This window comes from Uranotaenia lowii, chromosome 2 (assembly GCF_029784155.1).
Source record: "Uranotaenia lowii strain MFRU-FL chromosome 2, ASM2978415v1, whole genome shotgun sequence".
Classification (NCBI taxonomy): Eukaryota; Metazoa; Arthropoda; class Insecta; order Diptera; family Culicidae; genus Uranotaenia; species Uranotaenia lowii.
Genome location: NC_073692.1, coordinates 323,216,957 through 323,239,185, shown reverse-complemented (window position 1 = coordinate 323,239,185; position 22,229 = coordinate 323,216,957). Strand labels below are relative to the sequence as shown.

The window sequence follows — 22,229 nt, the reverse complement described above, 5'->3', positions numbered from 1 at the left end:
CTAGATTCTTCGGCAGAAAATGCTCATCATGCCATAATTAATGGTGCTCATACTGCCTCGAGGGGTTTTTTTTCATTATGCCTCTACAGTGACTGGTTTTTAGCTTTCGGCAAAAAAATTTAAAATGCATTTTTAAACGTTTTTATCTACTTTTTCAAGTTTTAATCCAATTAGGCAATAGACTATTTGAGTGTCTGAACACGAAACAATGATGTAATTCACATATTACAGCTGTTCTCTATGGTTAAACAAGCGTTTTCTTTAAGGTGACCATTATGCCCCCATCTCCCCTACTCGGAAAGAAGTTCAATATTAAATTTCTAATCTAATAATTTAAAGTTTAGAGTTCTGATTTCGATATTTTCAATGCAGATTCATAAATCGAGTTTTGGGATAAAAAATAATGAGTTTAGATTTTTGATAATAAGTTCATTTTTGAATTAGTGGGCAACGTCTACTACAAGCGATTGGTTCAAACTGTCACCCTTTGGGGGCGAGAGCTCGCCAATTTTCGGGCGAATTGAATCATGTGTCTTTTGTTGTTCTATGTTGCGTATCGCGCGCCACCCACCTACCGCAGTCATGCGCACCAGGTGCCTCAACGAATCCTTCCATGCTGTGTGCTTACTTCCCACATTTATGCAAAGAGTTCGTTGTTTTTGTTCGTCGGTATGGGGGGATGAAAAAACATATCCTAGCGAGTTCTTGTTTGTTATGGTTCTCACATTTAGTTTGGTGGGGATCGGGGGTGGTTTTGGGGGATGTTACGTCAAAATGCATTACTGCCAACTTTGAGGGGCTAAAATGAGTGGAATCCTTGAAAACAGGACTTCGCCTTTCTTTGACTTGGGATGGGAACTCGGTCACGGCTGACGACGGCTAGCGATGGTGATTAGTTTGGTGCGAAAGATACTCTCGCGTGACTGCTGCCCTAAAATGTGTGCTGATGTGAGTGGTGTTAAAGGAAAAAATAGCTCCACGGAGCTCTCTTTGGGTTAACGGGAGAAGACAACGTAGTGACGGAAAAATAAGACATCGACAGAAATTTATGTTCGTTTAGCACATATCTCCTGAATTTAGGCTAATTGTGGATCGGGATACGTTTTTCAGTTGTTCGAAGAATCGGAGTACCGAAATTTTGTTGGGAAAATTGTGCAAGAATATGGTGCGAGACGCTTTCGAACATGGGAGCAGAGATTTTTCCTTTGAGTTCTCGTACATGCTGGGGTGTGTTTATTTTAGTGAGCTCAGCCATTTTGGAAAATAATTTTCTTTCAAATTAGTGAAAATATGCGTATAGAGTGGGGTAGCAAAATGTTAGACAATGGTGTGATTAGATGTTAAATTAGTTAAAATTATCGGGGAGGATAAAATAGCTCAATTGAATCCGCGATAGGGTATCGATATGAGCAGAAGCCGTCGTTCGTCGTTTGGACATAGCCATTATCAGCAGCAATTTACTGTGACATCGACCATCAATTATGGGGATGGTTTGTGCGATAACGAGGCTAGTGGGCCACAGAATGGAGCTCCGTCTCCGTCGAGATTTAGCGAATCATCCTATTCAAATCTTGGAACCAGATTAACGGCCTTTGTGTCACCTCCCGGCAGCGAATGTTATCGAAAAGACGAAAATTTGCGGCCCTGCTGTATTACTTCACCAGTCTCAGCTGTGCCACCAACAGGCGATCGATATTCCACCAGCTCAGCCCCCACGTCTATTATTGCTTATCCTGATAACAGAAATGCACCACATCATCGTTCGATGTCGCCCAGCTCGAGGACTCGCTATCCGGTTCCGGAACGTTTTCGGGATCCTCCGCAGTCGAAAACGGATCAATACGGAAACTATTTGATCAATAATCCCCCACTGATTACTGGCTCGGAGAGTTACAGTTATCTAACATCCACTGTGCATACGCCTGTTAAAAGATATATACCCACTCCTCCACCACCGGAGAACTATCAGCAGGAAATGGGCTTGGGACCGACACTAATGGCGGGATTGATTGCTTCGAAGGGAGGAATAAACATCATCAATCAAGGACTTCCAAGAGCGAGTGGAGTGAGTACACTTCCCTATCGCTTGAAGGTGGAATCCAAAACGTCACAGGTGCAGCACATAGCAGAAGATGTTACCGACCACTACGCAACGCCACCTCGTGCAAGACCCGTAAACTGCCAACAACCGCTTTGTACATTTACTCAAACCGCAACGCTCGGTCGGCAAACGCGGCAACAGCTTTGTCCTGGCGGTCCAGACTACACCATGCTTCGAACCCCAACGCCAGTAAGTATCATGAGTGAACCAATGAATCCGAACCCGTCCGATGAGGACAATTGCTACCACTGTAATAGCCTACGTAGAGCAACCGGTGTTCACCAAACAACCCAAACGTCTGGTCCAATAAGCCCCCAACCACTGTCCATTTCCTCGGTCTCGATGTCCGAAATGGAACGCCAATCTCCGCTTAGCCCACCGTCACTAGTGTCACACACAACCTACTCCCATCAGCATCCTCTCGTAGTGACGGGCGACGACGGCACAGGCCGAAGTGCTTCATCCCTAATAATTTCCCAGTCACACACACTCAACAGCTCCTGCAGCAACCCTTCCATCATAATCCAGTACCAACAGCAGCACATTCAGCATCAGCAAATCCAACAGCAGCCTCTCTATCAACAGCTACAGCAACTGCAACAACAGCACGCACAACAACAACAGCAACAGCAACAACAATCACTGTCACTTCAGCAAATAGCTCCACCACGTCTTCAACCAGACTCCACACCATCGACGCTTCAACGCAACACGCAACAGATTCGAACAAGGCTCTCGCACAAACAACGCGTCAAAGAGTATCTCCGTCGAAGCACGTCCCAGTTCTTCGGAGTAGATCAGCTCAACGAAGACTACGAACAGCAAAAATGGGAAGACCGTCAAAAGCGTCTAGCAGTGCGTCGTTTCGGTTCGCTCAAAGAGGAAGTCGTCATGGGAAGAGTGAACGAAGTCAATGCAGACGTTCTGAACGAGCACAGTGATAGACCGGACGTATTACCGGCCCAAAGCCAAGACGAACCGGAAACGGAGCAAAATAGAAGGCAGCGCTTCAACCCGTACTATAGACACGACGGCAGCGATGGCTATCACGTTGAACGGAAGCCTTCGGTTTCAGAGATGATTGCCAATGGAATGGTATTCTTCGTTCAGAGCTTAAGAAATCGACTAGCACGTAGACAGAAACAATGGTCCCGCAGTTTCGCCCCCGCTCATGTGGCACTAAACAATGAAGATAACGACCTATGTGACGGACTTACACCGATCAACGATGATGAGTTGTTTTTCGACATTCCAACTCTCAGTAATCAGCAACAGATGGCTGAACAGGACCTTGGAGCTGAGGACGCCAGACAGATTTATCTGATCGACCCAAACAGAGCCACAGTTGGAACAGGCTGGAGAACAAGATCGGCAGAGATCCAAATGCAGCAACAACATACGAATCGAGCTAGGAACCCTCCCTATCAGTACTACGGTCAACGTATTGCAGCCCACGTACTCGATAGCGTTCTGGATAACTCGAGACGACCTTCGGGGCACAGTATCAAACTTCTAAGGCCTAACGCGTTAGATGATCGCTACGACTACCGGCCGTTCTTCACGTACTGGCTGAATATCACACAGCTTCTGGTACTGCTTCTAGCCATACTGTGCTACAGTATCGGACCCATCGGAATTGGGTACGAGCAGAAGAGCAGTCAAGTTCTCGTCACGAGCTTGAGTTTGCAAACGGTATTTCTCAATAACATTTCCTTAATTCGATCACATTACTGACTCAAGTTGTGTTCCACAGGTGCAACACTACGAGCAGCGGAACGTGTGGATCGGGCTGCGCGGTGACGATCTGGTACATATAGGAGCCAAGTATGGGCCCTGTATGCGACGGGATGCCCGAATCATGGAATTGATATCGAAGACGCGCAAACAAGAACGCGAAACGGCCTGCTGTATACGAAACGACGATTCCGGATGTGTTCAGAGCTCCCAGGCGGACTGTTCGGTGCGCGGACTGTGGCCTACGGTAAGTGACTATTTGGCAGGGGATAATTGGTTTACACGCTCAGTTTTTCAAGTAGCTTAGAGGTAGCTTCCGAACGATAATTATCGGCTCAGGTTTCAGCTCTCAAAAACCGCTGGATCAGCTGGTACCTAGTTCTTATTACCATTTTATTAGCTTTATGAATCGTATGATTAAATCTGAGGTTTTCTAAGTTTTGTTAGAAGTTATTGGTTTTTTTTCGTTTTAGAAATGTCATGACAAAGTCGATTGAATGTACTGACATTTACTCTCATAGCAATATAGGATTTATCTGTTGTTTGGAGGTCACAGGACACAGGGTCAATCGGCTTTTGTAAACATTTTATACTGCTGACGGGCACTGAAATGCTGTTATGCTGCCCATATGCGGCTTATAACAGTGCGAATGATTACCTGGGAAGTTCTGCGAAATCGGAATCAGAGAGAACAAAAAAAAAGTTAAAAATATGTAAAATTATTATTTTGTTCTCTTCACAAAAGATAACTTGGAGTGAATCGGAAATAACGATGATGACTAATTTTTATATTGAGGGTTAAAATTTACAGAAAGTAATATCCTATATTTTCACTCAACAATGAGTTCAAACTTAAGAAAGCAACCATGCTTTTAAAAAATAATCTGAAGCCTGAAAATTACCAACGCGCCAGATTTTGAACAAATTTTTCAAAACCTGAGATAAATTTTAATGAATTCAGCATGAATTAAAATATTTAATAAAATAAAATCTTTATATATATATTTAAAAAGCAATTTCTGTGGGTTTGTTTGTTTAATTGTCCTCTATAGACTCAGCCATCTTAAGAACTAGAGAGCTGAAATTTGGCATGGATACTCATTAGGACCAAGAATGATGAAAAATGTTATCAGATTTTTGAATTACCTTTTCTAAAGTGGGTCGTCCATACAAGACAAATATTGTTTTCGCGATATTGACGTTATTTTTCGTCGGATTATGACAAAAATTTGCACTTAGGGTCTCTGAGACATGGGAAATATATTCCAGGTATTGAATTTTGTGTCAGGAGTCGGCAAAAGGGGTCGTTCATATGAACTGTTCAGTGTTTTTACTATATTTACGTTATTATACATGGGATTGATGTAAAAATTTGCACATGAGTGTTTCGAGGGACGAGCAATCGATTCCAGGTATTAAATTCAGGGTCAGGGTTCGGCCAAAGGGGTCGTCCATAACAACTTTTTAATGTTTTTTACGATATTGGTGTTATTATGCATTGGATTGAGATGAAAATTTGCAGACGGACATTTTAAGGAACGGACAATCGATTCCAGTTATCAAATTTTGTAGAAGGGATCGGCAAAAGGGGTTGTCCATATCAACTTTTCAGTGTTTTTTGCGATATTGGCGTTATTATAGATTTCATTTTTAAGAAAATTTGCACAAAAGTGTTTTGAGGAATGATCAATCAACTCCAGGTTTCAAATTCAGGGTCCAGGGTCGGTCGAAGGGGTCGTCCATATTAACACTATTTTTGCGATATTAATGCTTAAATACATTGGATTAAGATGGAAACTTGGTATGTGGGAGTTTCAAAGAACGAGTAATTGTTTTCAGGAGTCAAATTTTTATTCAGAGGTCTGCGAAAGGTGTCGTCCATATAAACTTTTTTTTTTTTGCTATATTGACGTTATTAAGCATTCTATTGAGATGAAAATTTCCACATAGAAGTTCTGAGGGACGCTCAATTGTTTCGGGTTTCAAATCTCGAGTCAGGGGTCGGCAAAAATGGTCGTTCATATTATCTGTTCACTGTTTTTGCTATATTGGGGGTTATTCTGCGAGTCGAGTGATGTGACTCAAATTTCGCTTCTTTATCCTGACTCCAGGAAATTTTTCAGAGAAGAAACGTCAGTATAAATGAGCTCCAAAAATCGATCACAGGACATTTGAGCTAAAACTTCTAGCCTAGAGTTTTTTCTGGAGTCGGCACAACGATGTGAAATTTTGCAAATCACGTCACGTGACTCTTAGAATAAGCTCCATTGTCTTGATTTTACAACGGATTATAATGAAAATTTGCACATGGGAATTTTACAGCACATGTAATTGATTTCACGTGTCAAATTTCGACAAGCAATCAGTAAAAGGGGTCGTCCATAATATTTTCGACTTTTTTTTTGCAATAACTACGTTTTTAGGCATAATTTCGAGGCAAAAATTCAAACACGAGAATTTTGCAGAACGAGAAATCGATTCCTGATAACAAACTTTCTATTAGACGACAGAAAAAGGGGTCGTCCACATTTAATGTTTAATGTTTTTGCAATAATTGTTCAATTATATATGTATAAGATCCAGACAAAAATCATTCACGGGTGTTTTACAAAATGGACAATTGAATTATGAATTCAAATTTTTAATCAGACGACAGAAAAAAGGTCGTACACGAGTGTTCTTTTCGACGGTCAATCAATTTCTCAAATTTCCGTTTGGTAGACAAGCAAATAGGTCGCTTGCAAATTCTGTTTAGTTTTTTAAGCATTTTTTCATGAAAATGCGTCCCAATTACCAACCAAATACAAATCATCAGCTTTAAAGTTAAAAGCGAAACGAAGTTCGTACTGGATCAGCTAGTATTAAATAAAATGAAGGATTCTGATTTGATTCTGGATTTAAACTCATAGTGTTCGGCATTCCTTACTCACAAGTTAAAGACGCTTATTAAGCGGCTTATCCGATCAAAGTTAGCGATAGCTAGTCGAAATCCCAAAATGAAACATAAAAGATAGCTATCTTTAAGCCACTATTGCGACTATTGCGCTTAGGGTAAATGTACCCGACCTTGGCACCTAAAGCATGGTTAACCCTTTTTTTCAACATTCCAACCTTCCTGTTGAGTGCACCATAGAACATCCTTTGAAGAATTTACTTGCTAACCTGCTGAGAGTTCAACAAAAATATGTTTTCTCTATGTAACTTTCATTAATGTGAGCAAAATGCATGCAAAGAACTCACTGCGGTGCTCCAATCACTTGGCCGCCGTACAAATTGTTTGCCGTTTCGATGATCCGATTCTTGGCCACCAGGAATTTGCAATAGATCTTTACCAACAATGCTCAATTGACAGTTAACAGACTGTTTGGCTATTCTGAATATAAGGCCACTGACAGAATGACGTCAGTTTGGCGTAAAGTTCTATGCGACGATGGAACACCGAACTTCACTCATACAACAAAAAGGCTTTTGAAAACATTGATGAGATTTGGTTGGAAGGGAAGCACAAAATAAGCTTGCATTTCAAAAAGTCGGAAGTCCAGAACTTCCCATTTTTTTTAAAACTTTAAACTTTTTACTCATTTATACAAAGTGATGATTATTAACACATCAGGTAATTTCAGAATATTTGTGTATGAATGAGAATCATTGGTTTATGAATGACAACCAAACCTTCATAAGGGGGACCGATTCAGAAACGAATTATATCCGCGAGTGGTTTGAACTTTCTCTGTTTTATGAGCATTAAATCCCTTTGATGAAATCTAAACTAACATATTTTGTAAGCAAACTTTTCAAGCTAAACACTTCAAAAAATTTCTCCAATATGTATACAGTAAGTTAATTATAAAGGACTGATTAGATTTTTCCAAATATTGGAAAAATTTCTTAGATTTTCTCAGTTTTTTTTGGAGAATTTCTTGACTTGAATGCTAACTGGACACATTCAGGAATGCTAAGCCTACGACAGATTCATTTACGACATTTCTATGGTTCTGTTGTGATGTGTTGTCATTTATAAATCATTGTTTAAATTATTTCTTGTGAGTTTTTATAGACCATAATTTGATAGTAAAATTCTCTAGGAGACTTGCGATTGCGACACATAGTGTTATTTTCACTACCAACAACTATCTTCATATTGTGGAGTTTGGCTTCATAAAGTAAGAAATTGAAAAATTCCTTGAATGGTATTTTAAAATTTTGCCCTTTTGAATTTATTAGCTGAAATTATGAGCTTCTAACAAGAGCCATCTCGAATGCCCGGGGCGTTGCGCAGTGGTTTGACACGCCAAATAGATGTTAGAATGTAAACCTTGCTAACCAATTTTTTTTTAATTCGACTCACATCTAATATTTTAAGGAATCATTCGATTTTTTCCTGAACTTCCAATTTCTGTTTCCAAGAAAAAAATAAGAATAAAAATTCAAAAAATTAGATCTGGATATATGGTTCCCAAGCAATGGAAAACGATACCAAAACTCAATTAATTATGTATTTTATATAGATACTAAAGTCATAAATTGCCATCGATCTAACAGTTATTGACAAGAAAAACATCTTAAGTCTTGTGAGTTGCTTAATTTCATTTAGTTTTTTTTTATTTCGAACCACTGTGTTTTATAGGAGACCACGTGGTATTTACTCGGCAGACTGCAATGCAAATCCTGTTCGCACGCATACCAATGTACCTTCGATTCATTGTTCCCAAATAGCGATTTTTGTATTTTCAATGCTTGGGTATGACTTTTAGTTTGTCGAATCCTTTATGTTCTTAAACTTATATCTAAGCTTAAGTTGATAGAAAGTCTTATCATACAACCCTATTAATATGAAAACATTTGTGCGTAGTTTTAAATGAATTTTTAGGGAAAACTTCGGCCCAAAAATACCTCCTTAATAAACATGTATTTTTTCCAGCTTCCAACACTGGTGGTGTATTTCGATTGAAGTTGCGTGCCAAGAAAAGGAACAAAATTAGTTTTAAATTTTTAATCAAAACCTAAATAAATATTCATTCTTTTGTCTTTCTTGTATTTTTTCATTTTTTGCCGAGTTTAACTGTAGGCATGAGTATTTATTGCAAATTTTTCAAATGAATGTTCGCGTTTGAAATCGCATGTGAATTTAACTGTTGCACTAGAAAGGTGAGTTCATCTGATTTTCATACGGTGATTTCAAACATAATTGCCTCGAATGCAGATCGAAAAAAAATTAACTACTTTAATAAAGTACAACAATCAAAAAATTCGGTATGCACAGATTTGAAACAAATTATTCTCTTTGTAATGAAAATATATTCAAATTTTTTAGCTCAATTTGGACCTGAAAAACATGAAAAGACATGTTGGCATGCCAAGAAAAGGACCATGCCAAAATAGGGCTCACTTACCCTATCACTAACTGGAAATTAAAAAAGATAAACAAAATAGCAATTAATTTGAAAGGTTTGGCACCGACCGTGACGAGTGGCTAGTACTCAATAGACTGGATCGATTTGGGGTCATTTTTTGAAGTTTTCAAACCCTGGGATCTAAAAAGCTTCTTTTTTGTTTAAAACTAATACTCGATTTTTTGCAAAATTTTTAAGTAAGGTTTTCATGACTTTCAGCTTTGTATGGGAAAATTGAATATTTTGTACTAAAAAATCAACCTCATTTTTGTTTGTTCTGCGGAACCAAGCCTGCGAACGGTTATTTCTATTTATAAATTTCTGAAAGGAAATTTTCGATGAACAACTTTGTCGAAGACCGTAACTTCGTATCTAATTAGGAAAAAAAGTTATTAGCTGTTTAATAGGGTTATGTGTTTTATGCTTAATTAGATACGAAGTTACGGTCTTTGCCAAAGTTGTTCAGTGGAAATTTTGTTTTAGAAAAATTATAAATTGCAATGAAAATCATTGGTAGGCTTTTTTTCACAGAACAAACAAAAATGATGTTGATTTTTAGGTATAAAATATTCAAGTTTCCCATACAAACCTTAAAGTTTAAATTTACTCATGTAAATGTTACCTCAAAATTCTTCAACAAATCATGAGTGAGTTATGAACCATCTCAGGGTTTTAGAAATTCAAAAATGACCTTGAATTTAAAAATTTCTGTTCAACTCAGCTCCGTTAGTCCACGATTATGTTGAGTTGAGATTTAGTACTTATTGAAAAAATAGAAAGCGAAACCCTCTAAAATCCAACTCCACCTTTAGACGGGTGTCATGATTTTACGATTCTTAGGAATCTTAACTCAGAAATTCTCTCAGAAACATCTGTCACTCACAAGAATGGATCCGAGATATTAACCAAACAGTAGCGCTACAAAGTGCTTCATACAAGAGTTTAGAGAATTTGGGAAGCTTGTAGGAACAGGCATAGAAATAAAAAGGAAATTAGCTCCTAATGTTATTTTTTAATAATTATTCGGCAAAATTTTGTCATGAGAAGGTACTTGCAAGACACGCCGACAGAAATACATCTGACTTTATTACAAATGTTTTCGAAAAATGTGCAAACAGCTCTCCCATAAGAGCAAACACTCAGAACTGCATTTTTCATACATGAAATACAACTCTTAAATAAATCTATAAAACATCTAAATCATTTTAAATCTTCTTCCAGTACAAAAAACAACTCAAACACTCCGTTGATTCCTGAAAAAACCATCAAATTTGATAATTTGGTTAACAGAAAACAGGTTAAAATTACAGTTTTTTCAACCAGGTTTTTTCCTTGATAGAATGCTTTCCAAAACAGAACATTCGTAAATTTAGCTTACAAATATCTTAAACAATTTTTTTGAATGAATGTTTTTGTGAAAATATCACTTTTCCATTCAAAAACTTTTAAAATACTTCGGTGTGTTTTCAGTCGCAAGAGAAACACCAGTTTTTGAAACTCAATTTATCGCTTAGTAGCTATCAATATTTTATCATAAAATATGTAAAACACTAGAAGAAGACCTAAAAGTTGATTCTACTCACTTTTTAAGAGATCACTGAAGTAAAAAGCCGTAGTAAAATTAGTTTTAAATTCATCGAAAATTTACACCCCTTTGTTTACCTTTTTTCCTAACTACGAAACGTCAAACGTTTACCTGGCATCGCGGATTGATAACTCGCTTATTCTTTTGCCTAGTGTTGCCAAAATAATTATCGTTGCGATATAAATTTATTTTAATTTATGTGACTTCAGTGTTGCCGAATACAACAATTTGATTTATTTTCTGCATATCCTTCATCTCGTCGCTACATTTCTTCTCACCTCTATTATCAAGTGAAACTTTTAAACACAGACTTATGTTTTTCTCTAGAACAAAATTTTATTGTACAAATATCCTTCATCTCAATTCTCATTACAATCAATCAGCAGAAGCTGGCCTAAAATCTGCACATCCTAGGTCAATTCCGTCTTTACCCATGGGAAGGCCACATAAAAACAAACAATCAGCAGCAGCAGACTTTAAAATCTGCGCTTCCTAAGCCAATCCGTCTTTTCCCACCGGAACGCAAATCAAACAAGCAATCAGCAGCAGCAGCCTTAAAATCTCTCCTTCCCAAGTCGATTCGTCTTTTTCCACCGGTAGGCTAAATACTTTCAAAAAAACATCTGTGCTTCCTAATCCAATTCCGTCTTTATCCACTGGAAGGCCAAATCAAAATTAACAATCAGCAGCAGCCTTGAAAATCTGCGCTTTCAAAGACTATGCGTCTTTTTCCAAGGGCTGAATCAGGAACTGTTTTATCCGTAGCAGCAGCCTTTTAAATCTGCGCTCCCTGTGCCAATCCGTCTTTCTACCGGAGGCCGAATCAAAAACTTTTTTTTTGTTGCAGCAGCCTTAAAAATCTGCGCTCCTTGTGCCAAGCCGGAGCCAATCAGAAATAAATTTTTCGTGGCAGCAGCCCTGACTATCTGCGGTCTCTGTCTCTATTTTACCGGCCACGTTATTGTCATTATTCTACGACTCTTACGAATCTCAACTCAGAGATTTACTCACCCACGTCTGTCGCATACAAGAACTGACTGACTTTGTTTTGTTTGTTTTGCCTAGTGTTGTCAAAATAACAAACGTTGCCATTGAAATTAATTTTATTTTATATAACTTCAGTGTTGCCGAATACAAATATTTTTTTTATTTTATTTTTATTAAATTTGATTAATTTTCTGCATATCCTTCATCTCATCTCTAAAATGTGGTTTTCTAAAATAGGCATAAATTAAAATCCAACCAATGTTTAAGCTTCCTTTTTGCGCAGAAAGTTTACAAACATTTTAATCTTACAATCCACCCTTATGACAACTGTTCACAAGAAGTGGTAAAAAGTGACAGCTAAAAGAAACTTAAAATTATTGACAGTTGAACCGAAAAATTACAACAAATTTGGATAGATTAGTTTAGCGGAAAAAAAATCCTATGTTAGGTAGAACAAATGAAACATTAACCCCATCTATAGGCAGCTTAGGTAAAAACGACAACAAAACGAAACATATTCATAATATTTTTTATTCGTTATATGAGAAATAATTTTAACAAAAACTCTATCAAAATAAAAATTGGAGTCAGCCTTCATACGTTTCAAAATTAAAAAAAAAATGGTTAGAGTGTGTAAAAACTACAACCGATAAAGTACCCTAAACTGGGGGAACATTGATCACTTTTTTAATTCACTTTTGAATATTTTGAAAGGGGTTAGTTTTTCGTAACACCTAAAAGCCTTAAAACACTAACTGAGATGAGGAGTATTAAACATGATCATTGATTGCAGGTAATTCAAACAACATTGGTGGTAATAATTAAATGTTTATTAAAAAACCAGACTTCGAGTTTCGGGGTAATTTTGATCATTACGGTTTTTTCGTATCTAAACATCTTCAAATTTATTGTTTTGATGCTTTAGCAAAGAAGGTTCAAAATATCGATACATAATTGTAATTTTTTGTTTGGACACAATTGAATTTTTCAACGTTTTCTTTCAAAAACAAATATACTCAAAAGGTGGACAATGTTGCTGCATACATTTAGGAGCAAAATTATAAACATTCTTCAATATTTTTTGGCCTTAAAAACAAATGAAATTTTACCTTCATGCAATTCCCTAAGTCCTCGCACTATTCCTATGTTTTTTTTTTCTTCAAACTAAACCATTTGATAGGGATTTTAGCCAATTGTTCTATACGGACTTTTTCATGGAAAATGATCGTTTTTTTCAACATCCAAAAATTATCAACAAATGGCCATAAAAATAACACTTAAATTAAACCTAAACCAAGAAAAAAGTTGAACTTTCACAATAAATTTGAGCAGGAGAGATGTTTGTTTGTGAACCTTCAAAAAACCAGATATTTTAAGATTTTAAATTACATTTTAAGTAACATTGAAAATCTCCTAATAAAAACCAAATTTAGTTTAATAATTTATTTAATTTTATTTTTAGTTTAATTTATAAGCTTTCAAACGAAGTAAACAGTTTTCAGATATATTAACTTTATACTTAGTTAAAGATGATTATCTGCAAAAAATTCATGTTGATCAAAACTACCCTGGTGATCAAAGTTCCCCCAGTTTACGGTACTGAAAGTCGAGTTCTTTTGCCTCTGTAGCCATTCTGTTAATTTTGCAAAATTCCTCGTCTATTAAGTTTTTTGATGAACAAAAAATTGCATTGTATGGTATCATAAGGCAAAGCTTCCGTAATTTTTGAGCGAAAAAAAATGGTTTTTAGGCTCTTTAGACGTAATAATAACGTTCATTTTTCATCTTTTCCATCGATCAATGCAAAGTTTTTCGTTCAGCAGTTTCTTCCTGTTTGTGATTCAACTGTTTCGTCTTTTTCGGTAATCTTTTTGAGGAAAGCTTTATGGTTGGGCATCAATTTAGGGTACAGAAAATTGAAAATAAAAATTTTCAAACATTTTATATAAATTGTATCACATTAAAAGCACTCTTTAAAATTTCATTGTTAGCCAATTCTTTCCAAGCATTGAAGCAAAAAAAAATAAAATCATTTGTGAACTTTGGGTATTTTGACTTGATTTTAGTTCAATACCATATTCGTGCAATCGTACATTGAGCGCAACAATATCCATAGCATTTTGCGCAAAATCTGAAAGCAGTTTCTTTGATACAAAAACCTACTTTTTCGTCATTTTCTTCACAAAATTACATTGAGATGTTCACTGAGTGCCTGTTTCAAAATAGCACAGTATTTTTCAATGGACTTTAATTAGGATACTTTGGAAGAATTTATGTTCTGGATACACTTTAACTGATATCAACTGACTTTAACTGATCAAAGAATGCAAATCCAGTTGAACATAACTGTAGGAGTAATTTTATCAGTAAATTGATTTTTGTAAAAACAAACATAATTATCGGATCATTTTGAATTTATCTGAATTTGATGAAAATCGGTCCAGTAGTTTTGCTGATGGAGCGAAAACTATAAACCGGTTTTTTGTGAATTATTGTTTTGACCCAGAAGTTTGCTAAAATCACTTTCAAAAATGTATCAATATTGATAAAAATAAATGATTAATATCTTATTCAACAAACCTACAAGAACAACTAAAACTAATTTTGAATCTATCCATTACCTTTCATTTAATGAAGGATTCAGATTTTTCCTTGATATGCTAGTTTCAGAAATACAAAGCTTGAAAAATTAAAAAGAAAACAGGTTTTTTTTAAAGAATTGAATATTAATAGCTTTGCAACTATCCTTATCATCCCTGAGGAATGTCTTAAAATATTTGATATTGCAGATTTGAACTCGTTAAGCAACGTTTATGCTAGAAATACATACATCTTAGATTCAAGTTGGCCTTATATTAAACTGGGGCAATCACTTTTTTTCAGAAGTCAAGAATTTTTGCAAAAATCATTTGAATACAGTTTTGCCGCAAACTAGAAAGAGAAAAAAAAAATTAATTTGACACTCAAGAAAAAGGATTTTTATAATTTATTATTTAAATGTTGAAGATTTTCCATCACCTAAGGGGAGGGAGGTTTTATATTTGCGAAACAAATGTTTAGCGACAAAAGTGTCTCCAGATAGTTACATTTCTCTGGAGCCGTTGTGAACTCCTTTGATTTTTCCACTTGAATTCGTTGTAAAGCAAACTGTTATTTTCTTCAATGTCTGGAGTAAAAACGCAAATTACACATTCCACGCGCTTGTACCGCTCAAAAGTGATTTTTATCCGTTCGCGTATCAAAAAATCTCAAAATTGTCAATAATTTTGATAATTCAAATCACACAAAACCAACGGAAAAAATAGAAAAAAGTTTTTCTACACATGTTTTACATGATTTTGAAAATCAGTTTTTTTGTTAAAAAAAGTGGTGTTTTTGACAACTTTTACAAAATGATTAATTTTACTATATGGATGATTTTTTTTTAGAAATATTTTAAGTATGTTCAGAAGCTAAAAAACACGGCTTCATTTTGTAGAAAAAAGAATTTGTTTATATCTAATGTAGTTGGTTTGAAAGCGAACAAAAACAGTCGCAAATGAGTGAATTCACGTCACAAAAAGAGGGAAGTTTTTAATTTTACGAGAAAACTCTGACTTTTTTTTAAATAAAAAAAAGAGATTTTCTTTGAAACTGATAAGACGATTCTAAAACTCTAAAATTTATAGAAATCGGTTGAAATCTAGCTGAGTTACAACAGCGCGAATGAGTGAATTCACGTCACAAAATTTGATTTTTTGTTAAATTTTATATGAAAAATGTCCACTGAAAGCTGTTTTGACCCTCCAGATGGTCGGATTTTTACAAATTGAGCATAATTTAGTCGATTTTTTTAATAAGTTCATTGTTTTGTAATAAAATTACAAAAAAGATTAAAAAAAATATTTTTTTTTGGTGAATCTTTAAATGAAGACAGTAGAAATTTTAACAAATGATCCCTCAATATGTTGCTATTCAAGTGCCAATCAAAATAAGGAAAAAGTTAGGTGCAGATACTGAAAATTTATGATTGTAGTAGTCGGAACAACAAAATATCGTTTTGGAAAGTGCACATAAAATTTGAAGACTCCAAAGAATGGTTCAGTATAACCACAATAAAACTTCATATTTCGTGACGTGAATTCAGTCAACTACCCTGTTCTGTTTGAACTGAGTGAATTCACGTCACAACTTCAAATAAGCATAACTTCGTTCGTTGTTCTTCAATCGAAAAGCTACGTACATCAAATTGTGGGTAATTGTTTTTTCTACAACTCATTTGAAGACACCGATATTCTATTTCCACAGAGAGAACAGGAATTCAAAGATGTATGTAGTCCGAAATGGGTAATTCTAGCGTGAATTCACGTCACAAAAGTAATTAATCACAACAAAAACAATTCAAACTTAAAAATGACCAAATTATATTCATTTTGAAGGAAATTCAATTTGCGACCGTTTGCTACAATTTTTTTCATTTTTATGTAAATTGGTTGACTTCTAGAATGATAACAGTGCAGAAAAGTCCGGAAAAACGATTTCACGTCACGGTGGAATGTGTCAAATATGTCTTATTTACAATGTCACTTAATGAAGAACGCTTAACCTTTTAACTGTCTTACAGGAAATCGGCAATCATTTCATCATCTTTCGTTTTCAAGAGCGGATATGTCCCACATCACTTTGCAAACGCTGTGAAAATTGCTCATTAAGTATTATTGTTTGAAAATTTGCACAAAGAAAGCCGAAAGTTATTAGTTTACAGCGTATTTTTTATTTCCCTGTGTTTTAAAAATTGAAGAAAATAGAGCCAATCAAAGAGCAATTAGGAAAATTTATTTTACGAAATCTCTAGAAATATACTCAATTTTCTCTTCTTTAAATTGTTAAGCGTTCTTCTTTTAACGAAATTGCAACTAAGACAAATAACTAGATTTGCGTTTTTGTTCCAGACTATGAAGAAAACAACAAGTTCGCTGTAAAACGAATTCAAGAGGGAAAAATCAATGGAGTTCACAATGGCTCCAGAGAAATGTAGTTTGCAAAACAAATGTTTTTGCGACAAAAGTGGCTCCTTTTGTCGCAAAAACATTTGTTTTGCAAACTTAAAACCACCCTCCTCTAAAAAACACTCAAGATCAAAGGAATAATTCTTGACAGACGTTACATTTTGTGTATTTCTGAAACTATATTATCTAAGAAAAAATCTGAATCCTTCATCAAATAAAAGGAATAGATTCCTCATCAGTTTTTGTTGTTCATGTAGGTTTATTGGATAAGATATCAATTATTGATTTTTGTCATAAATGAAAAATTTTTGACCCTTTTATGCATAGTTTTGATTTAGAACAACACAAATTGAAATCTGAATATCTCGGAAACGCTTGAACATTTTCGAGTTAGGGTGAGGGACGCTTCTTTGTACCTAGAGCATAATTTAGTACCTACCAAAATTGGAAATAATTAATTTCGCTGGCCAAGGATCGAGATACTCCTACGAAAAAATTCAACTTTTATTCTTCCTTAATCCTTCGCTGATAAGATGTCATTCTAATAAAATTTTTAACGGTTTCAAAAATGTATCTTGTCATTAGTGGTAAAACAGACAGCTCAATTAATAGGACGCATTTTGAGAAATCAAAGTGAATAAGGAACAATTAAGTTTTTTAACCGTTTAAAGGAAAAACGCTATCACCGCGATGAATATGATCCATACTACCTATTTTTCCTAAAATTAAAGAAATTTAATGGAAAACCTGGAAAATTTGTAAGGTTCCAAAAATAAGACAAATTCGTTGATGTTAAATTTTGAGGCCTAAAATCACTAAAACTTTGTTTAAATACCAACAATTCCATATTTGTGCGAATTTTCAATAACTGTTTTTGTCAACTGGACTCAAGTGAGCAAAAAGTAAGTAAACAAAGAAAAGTTTTAACTACAGAAATTTTAGTGTTTTATAATCATTAAAAAGCCTTTGTTTTTGTCATGTTTCTATTCAATTTAAGATTATATATTTATTCAGTTCGTGGATTTAAAAAAAACTTTTATAGCTATTTTAATTCAAGCTCTAATAAAAGGTACCCTTTCAATACCAGAACAGGAACAGAAGGATCAAAGTTTAAAATTTTGATTATCCAGGTCTTTGTAAATCTTCCAATAACGGCGAAACCTATGTGGAAAATGCTCATTGAAACTTGCGGACAATATCATTATCTACAAATGGATTTCCTGAAAAGTTAAACAGTCGCGTCCAAAGTAGGGAAAATAACGAAAAAGGCCTTAGTATTTTTTCAGGATATTTCATGGTACGTGAGATATTTAAGAAAATATGCACAGAAACTGCAAAAATCACAATTATTAATTTTTTTAAAGTAGTTTTTGGAATTCTAACAAATATTTCAACCTAAAATTGTCACAAATATCTTTCTGTATCAAATAAACAATGTTTGGAATAAATTTGCAAAACCGTATATAATATCTTTAAACTTCGATGAGCCATAACTCTCATGAGACTGAAAATAACGGCTTCAAACTTGTTCAGTTCAGTAAAATGTAACTCATTACCTGACTCAATAATTGCTATTCTCATTTTAAAAAAAAGTCATGCATTAAAGGCTTGAACTTCAAAACATCATATCACCAAAACTAAATGTATGTAATAGACAAAATCGGACATAAGATTCGAGTTCAAGATGTCAAATTCTTAAAAAGAAACTTAGGCACCAAAAATACTGTTTCCTGATGTTATTTAACCATTTCCAATATGATACCATTTAATATTAAATTCATGTTGCTCCTCGCCAACAGACAATATCAACATGGAAGAAGTGGTCCCCGGGAGATTCCGGACCTGGCGGACGAATATCGGGAAGCGTGTGTGGTCTGGACCCGAAGTATTGTGAAGCGCCGGCCTCGATAGCACCGCACGAGTGGCCCGACGACATCACCAAATGGCCTATCTGTCGCCGGAACAACCAGGTGTCCCAGAAGTTCCGCTTCAAGGACCACACGGCCGAACACATGGTGTGCGAGGTGATTGGGCATCCGTGCTGCATGGGCATTTCCGGCGAGTGTCGGATCACCACCCGGGAGTATTGCGACTTCGTTCGGGGATACTTCCACGAAGAGGCGTCCCTCTGTTCGCAGGTGAGTTGAAACTGTTTGTTTTAATCAAGAAGACTTAAAAGTAATTTTGGTTTTTGTAACGTTTCCAGGTTTCTTGTATGAATGACGTTTGCGGGATGTTTCCCTTCATCGGTGCGGAACTGCCGGATCAGTTCTACAGGCTGTTCACGTCACTGTACCTTCACGCCGGTATAATGCACATCGTGCTTACACTTGCCTTCCAGCACATTCTCCTAGCGGATCTGGAGCGTCTGTTGGGATCCCTCCGGACGGCGATTCTGTACATCGGTTCTGGCATAGCCGGCAACCTGACTAGTGCCCTGTTTGCGCCGTATCGACCGGAGGTAGCTTTTTTTATTACGAAGTGATGCATTCAGAAGATTAATCATTTCTGTCGTTCCTAGGTTGGACCACTGCCATCGCTAGCGGGATCGCTATCGTCTTTGTTAACCCTTCTTATCCTGTGCCACTGGCGAAATCTGAAACGGCCCCATTTCGCCCTGCTCAAACTTTTAGTGGTAGGTTTCCTGGTGTTCGTAGTGGGTACTCTGCCCTGGCAGCAGAACTTTACCGGTTTGGTGTCCGGAATGATCTTCGGCACCACCTTTACCCTAGCGCTGACACCGTACTTGACGGTTCGCAAACATAGCCGCAAACGGAAGGTGAGTTCTTACCTTGATCATTTTTCCTCGAACCCCTCCTAACGATAAGTTTTTCCTTCATATCTAGGTTAATCTCATCTGGACCTGTTTCGTGCTGCACTTCATCCTGTACATGCTTATGTTTCTGGTGTTCTACCTATTTTCGGCGCCATTTTCGCTCAACTTTGTCGACGGCAATCAGATCGCCAGCATCAACGACAACAATGGAGGTTTGCACGAGCACACGAACCCGTACGACACGTTCAACTACTTCAACAACAAGAACAGTGGAGGAGATCCGGGCTCGGGAGGCAACGGGGGAGCAGGACAGAACAACGGCCACAGGGAGTACGATCGGGGTGGAGGTCGTGGAGATGGTCGCTATGGAAACGGAGGCGGTGCTATCAGTATGTCGGGCGGGACGATCAAGAACATTAATCCGAAATACAATAATGGAGGAGGTGGAGGACCGGGAGGGAACGCTAATCTTAATGCTAAAACTAATAGCCATAGTCATAAACTGGTAGCTATATGTGAAAAGGGACAGTGCAATCCGCGTCCGAACGCATGACGTCGTCGGTGTATTTTATAGTTTTTCCCATTGCAGTTGGTTTACGTTCTACTTTTCATTCTGGTCATTATTATTGTCACGTTACATGATAACGAATATATACTGATATACTATATATATTGAAGAATAAAGAACGCAGGTAAAATCAACATCATGTACACGTCGGATTTAGTAGTTTTTTAATCAATGTATTTTGCATATATCACATCACATATTGATAAGAAGAATTTTAGGGAGTTTGGACCACTTTTTGAAAACTGGTATCTTGAAGTACGGGGTTTGGAATGATTGAAAAAACTCAAGAGTTGATGACATTGGAGTATCTCGATTGCTGTGATTAGTTTCACCGGAGATCGGCCTACTCCAACATTCCTCCGCGATCGGTTGATTGTCATTCAGCATCGATCGCCAACTTCATGAGTTGTGTAACCAAAAGGGGTTTTTTCAATAGATCGGCTATCATGTCTTCAGTCGAGGTCTCGAGCGAAGTGTTATTTTGTGGCGATGTACTTCGTCCGATTGCTGAACTTTTCGGTATCCAGCATATTGAGACAGTTCTGGTTGTCTTCGTTGATTGTAACGTCTCCATTCTCATCCATGTCGGCCAACAAGCGTGTCAACCAGATTGCTTCCTGTGACGCTTCAGATAATGCGATGAATTCGACTTCCGCTGTGGATAAGATAACGCAGCTCCAGCTTATGGTATTTACCTCCGCAAAACTTGAAGACTTGACCACTGTTGGATTTCCGGTCTTCAATGTTCTCCGCCCTTTCCGAGTCAGCTTATCCTATCAGTCCGGACATATCTCCAGCTCTGCTAAATCGAAGACGTTAGTGGCTGGTTCCCTTTAGGTAATGGATTACCCTTTTGACCTCATTCCAATCTCCTTGCGTGGGCAGCTGGTATAGAGACTCAGAATGAACACCGATGCTGATATGTCCGATCGAGTGTTGACTGAAAGTTAGAAAAGTTGGCCAATTACCTTCTGGTACGCTCGATTATCGGACAACGGCGCCTCCTTCCTTTCCTGCTTAATATATCCCCGATCCAACGGAATTTTGGAGTCCTTGGCATACGCCATACCCATCTCTCGAACGATCGATGTTCTGCTGCTGGTTCTCGTCTCGCTGAACCTCAATTTCGAGATAGTAGTGGATGTCTCTGAGTTCACTTAGTTCGAATTGCTCCTTAAAAGCAGCAATCAAAGTTTCGAAAAGCTCAATTTTCTCGCTGGCTTCTACCAAGTCGTCAACGTACACAAGCACGTAACAGGCTTTTCTGTCCTTCATCTTCTGATAGAGACACGGGTCCGCTTTGCAGCGCTGGAAACCCTACTTGCAAAGCGTGGAATGTACCTTAGAGTTCTATGCCCTGGCAGCTAGTTTCAGACCGTAGAGGTTCTTCCTTAACCTGCACAACTAGTGTTTTACTCCTTCTGCGATTAAATCGGGTGGTTACCGCAAGTAAATCTGCTCCTCAAGAGATCGCCGTCAAGAAATGCGGTCTCGATATTGTACTGCTTTACCACCATTTTCCGCTTAGCAGCAACGGCCAATAACGTGCGGAAGGTAATCTGGCGCAAGACCGGGGCAATTCGTTGTAGTCACATCCAAACTTTTGTGTGAACCCTTGGGCTACCAGGCGGGCTTTGTAGCGAACGATGGTTCCTAGTTCGTCCTGTTTCGTCTTGTACGTCCTCTTGCAGCCAACGACCTTTCGACTTTTTGGTGTATCGACCAATTCCCAGGTTCCGTTTATCATCAGCGCGTCGTGCTCCTCCTCCATTGCAGCCGACCAACGATCGCCGTCATTACCGCCAAGGGCCTCTCGGGGGGTTTGGAGATCACCTATTTACCGTTTAGATTTCTTGGCCCGCTTGGAAATGCGATACGTCACCACCAGTCCCTGGTTGGACTCGGATGCCTGAGCATTACCACCAGTTGGCTTGTGGTGACCAGGTCATCTTGACTCGTGCGATGAAGCTTAAAAAGTCAAGCAACCTGGAACGGCGCGCTCCCGTCCGCTGCGCCTCAACAACTGTGACACAGGTGGATTTGAAGTAGAGTGCGGGGGGAGCGCAGTGGGAATAGTTACGTCACGTAAAGGATATA

The 22,229-nt window shown here is 37.3% G+C and overlaps 1 protein-coding gene across 2 annotated transcripts; it reads left to right on the top strand.

Annotated features, from left to right (window-relative positions):
- The first annotated feature begins 860 nt into the window (after positions 1 to 860).
- Positions 861 to 20,277, top strand: LOC129747598 (inactive rhomboid protein 1-like). Of its 2 annotated transcripts, XM_055741892.1 has the most exons (7): positions 861 to 2,290; positions 2,687 to 3,793; positions 3,855 to 4,082; positions 18,588 to 18,926; positions 18,995 to 19,249; positions 19,310 to 19,567; positions 19,635 to 20,277. In XM_055741892.1, the coding sequence occupies exons 1-7, from the start codon at positions 1,406 to 1,408 to the stop codon at positions 20,115 to 20,117; spliced, it is 3,555 nt and encodes a 1,184-aa protein (XP_055597867.1). In that variant the 5' UTR covers positions 861 to 1,405; the 3' UTR covers positions 20,118 to 20,277. The 2 variants fall into 2 exon arrangements, with proteins under 2 accessions (XP_055597867.1, XP_055597865.1); XM_055741890.1 differs by having other exon boundaries at positions 863 to 3,793.
- Positions 20,278 to 22,229: the final 1,952 nt, after the last annotated feature.

What these genes read in the sequence shown, in the direction of transcription:
- LOC129747598 (XM_055741890.1), top strand. Translation starts at nt 1,406, where the DNA reads ATGAGCAGAAGCCGTCGTTCGTCGTTTGGACATAGCCATTATCAGCAG. An exon ending in TTGCGCCGTATCGACCGGAG is followed by an intron (nt 19,250 to 19,309) that starts GTAGCTTTTTTT and finishes TGTCGTTCCTAG; the next exon opens with GTTGGACCACTGCCATCGCT. An exon ending in AACATAGCCGCAAACGGAAG is followed by an intron (nt 19,568 to 19,634) that starts GTGAGTTCTTAC and finishes CTTCATATCTAG; the next exon opens with GTTAATCTCATCTGGACCTG.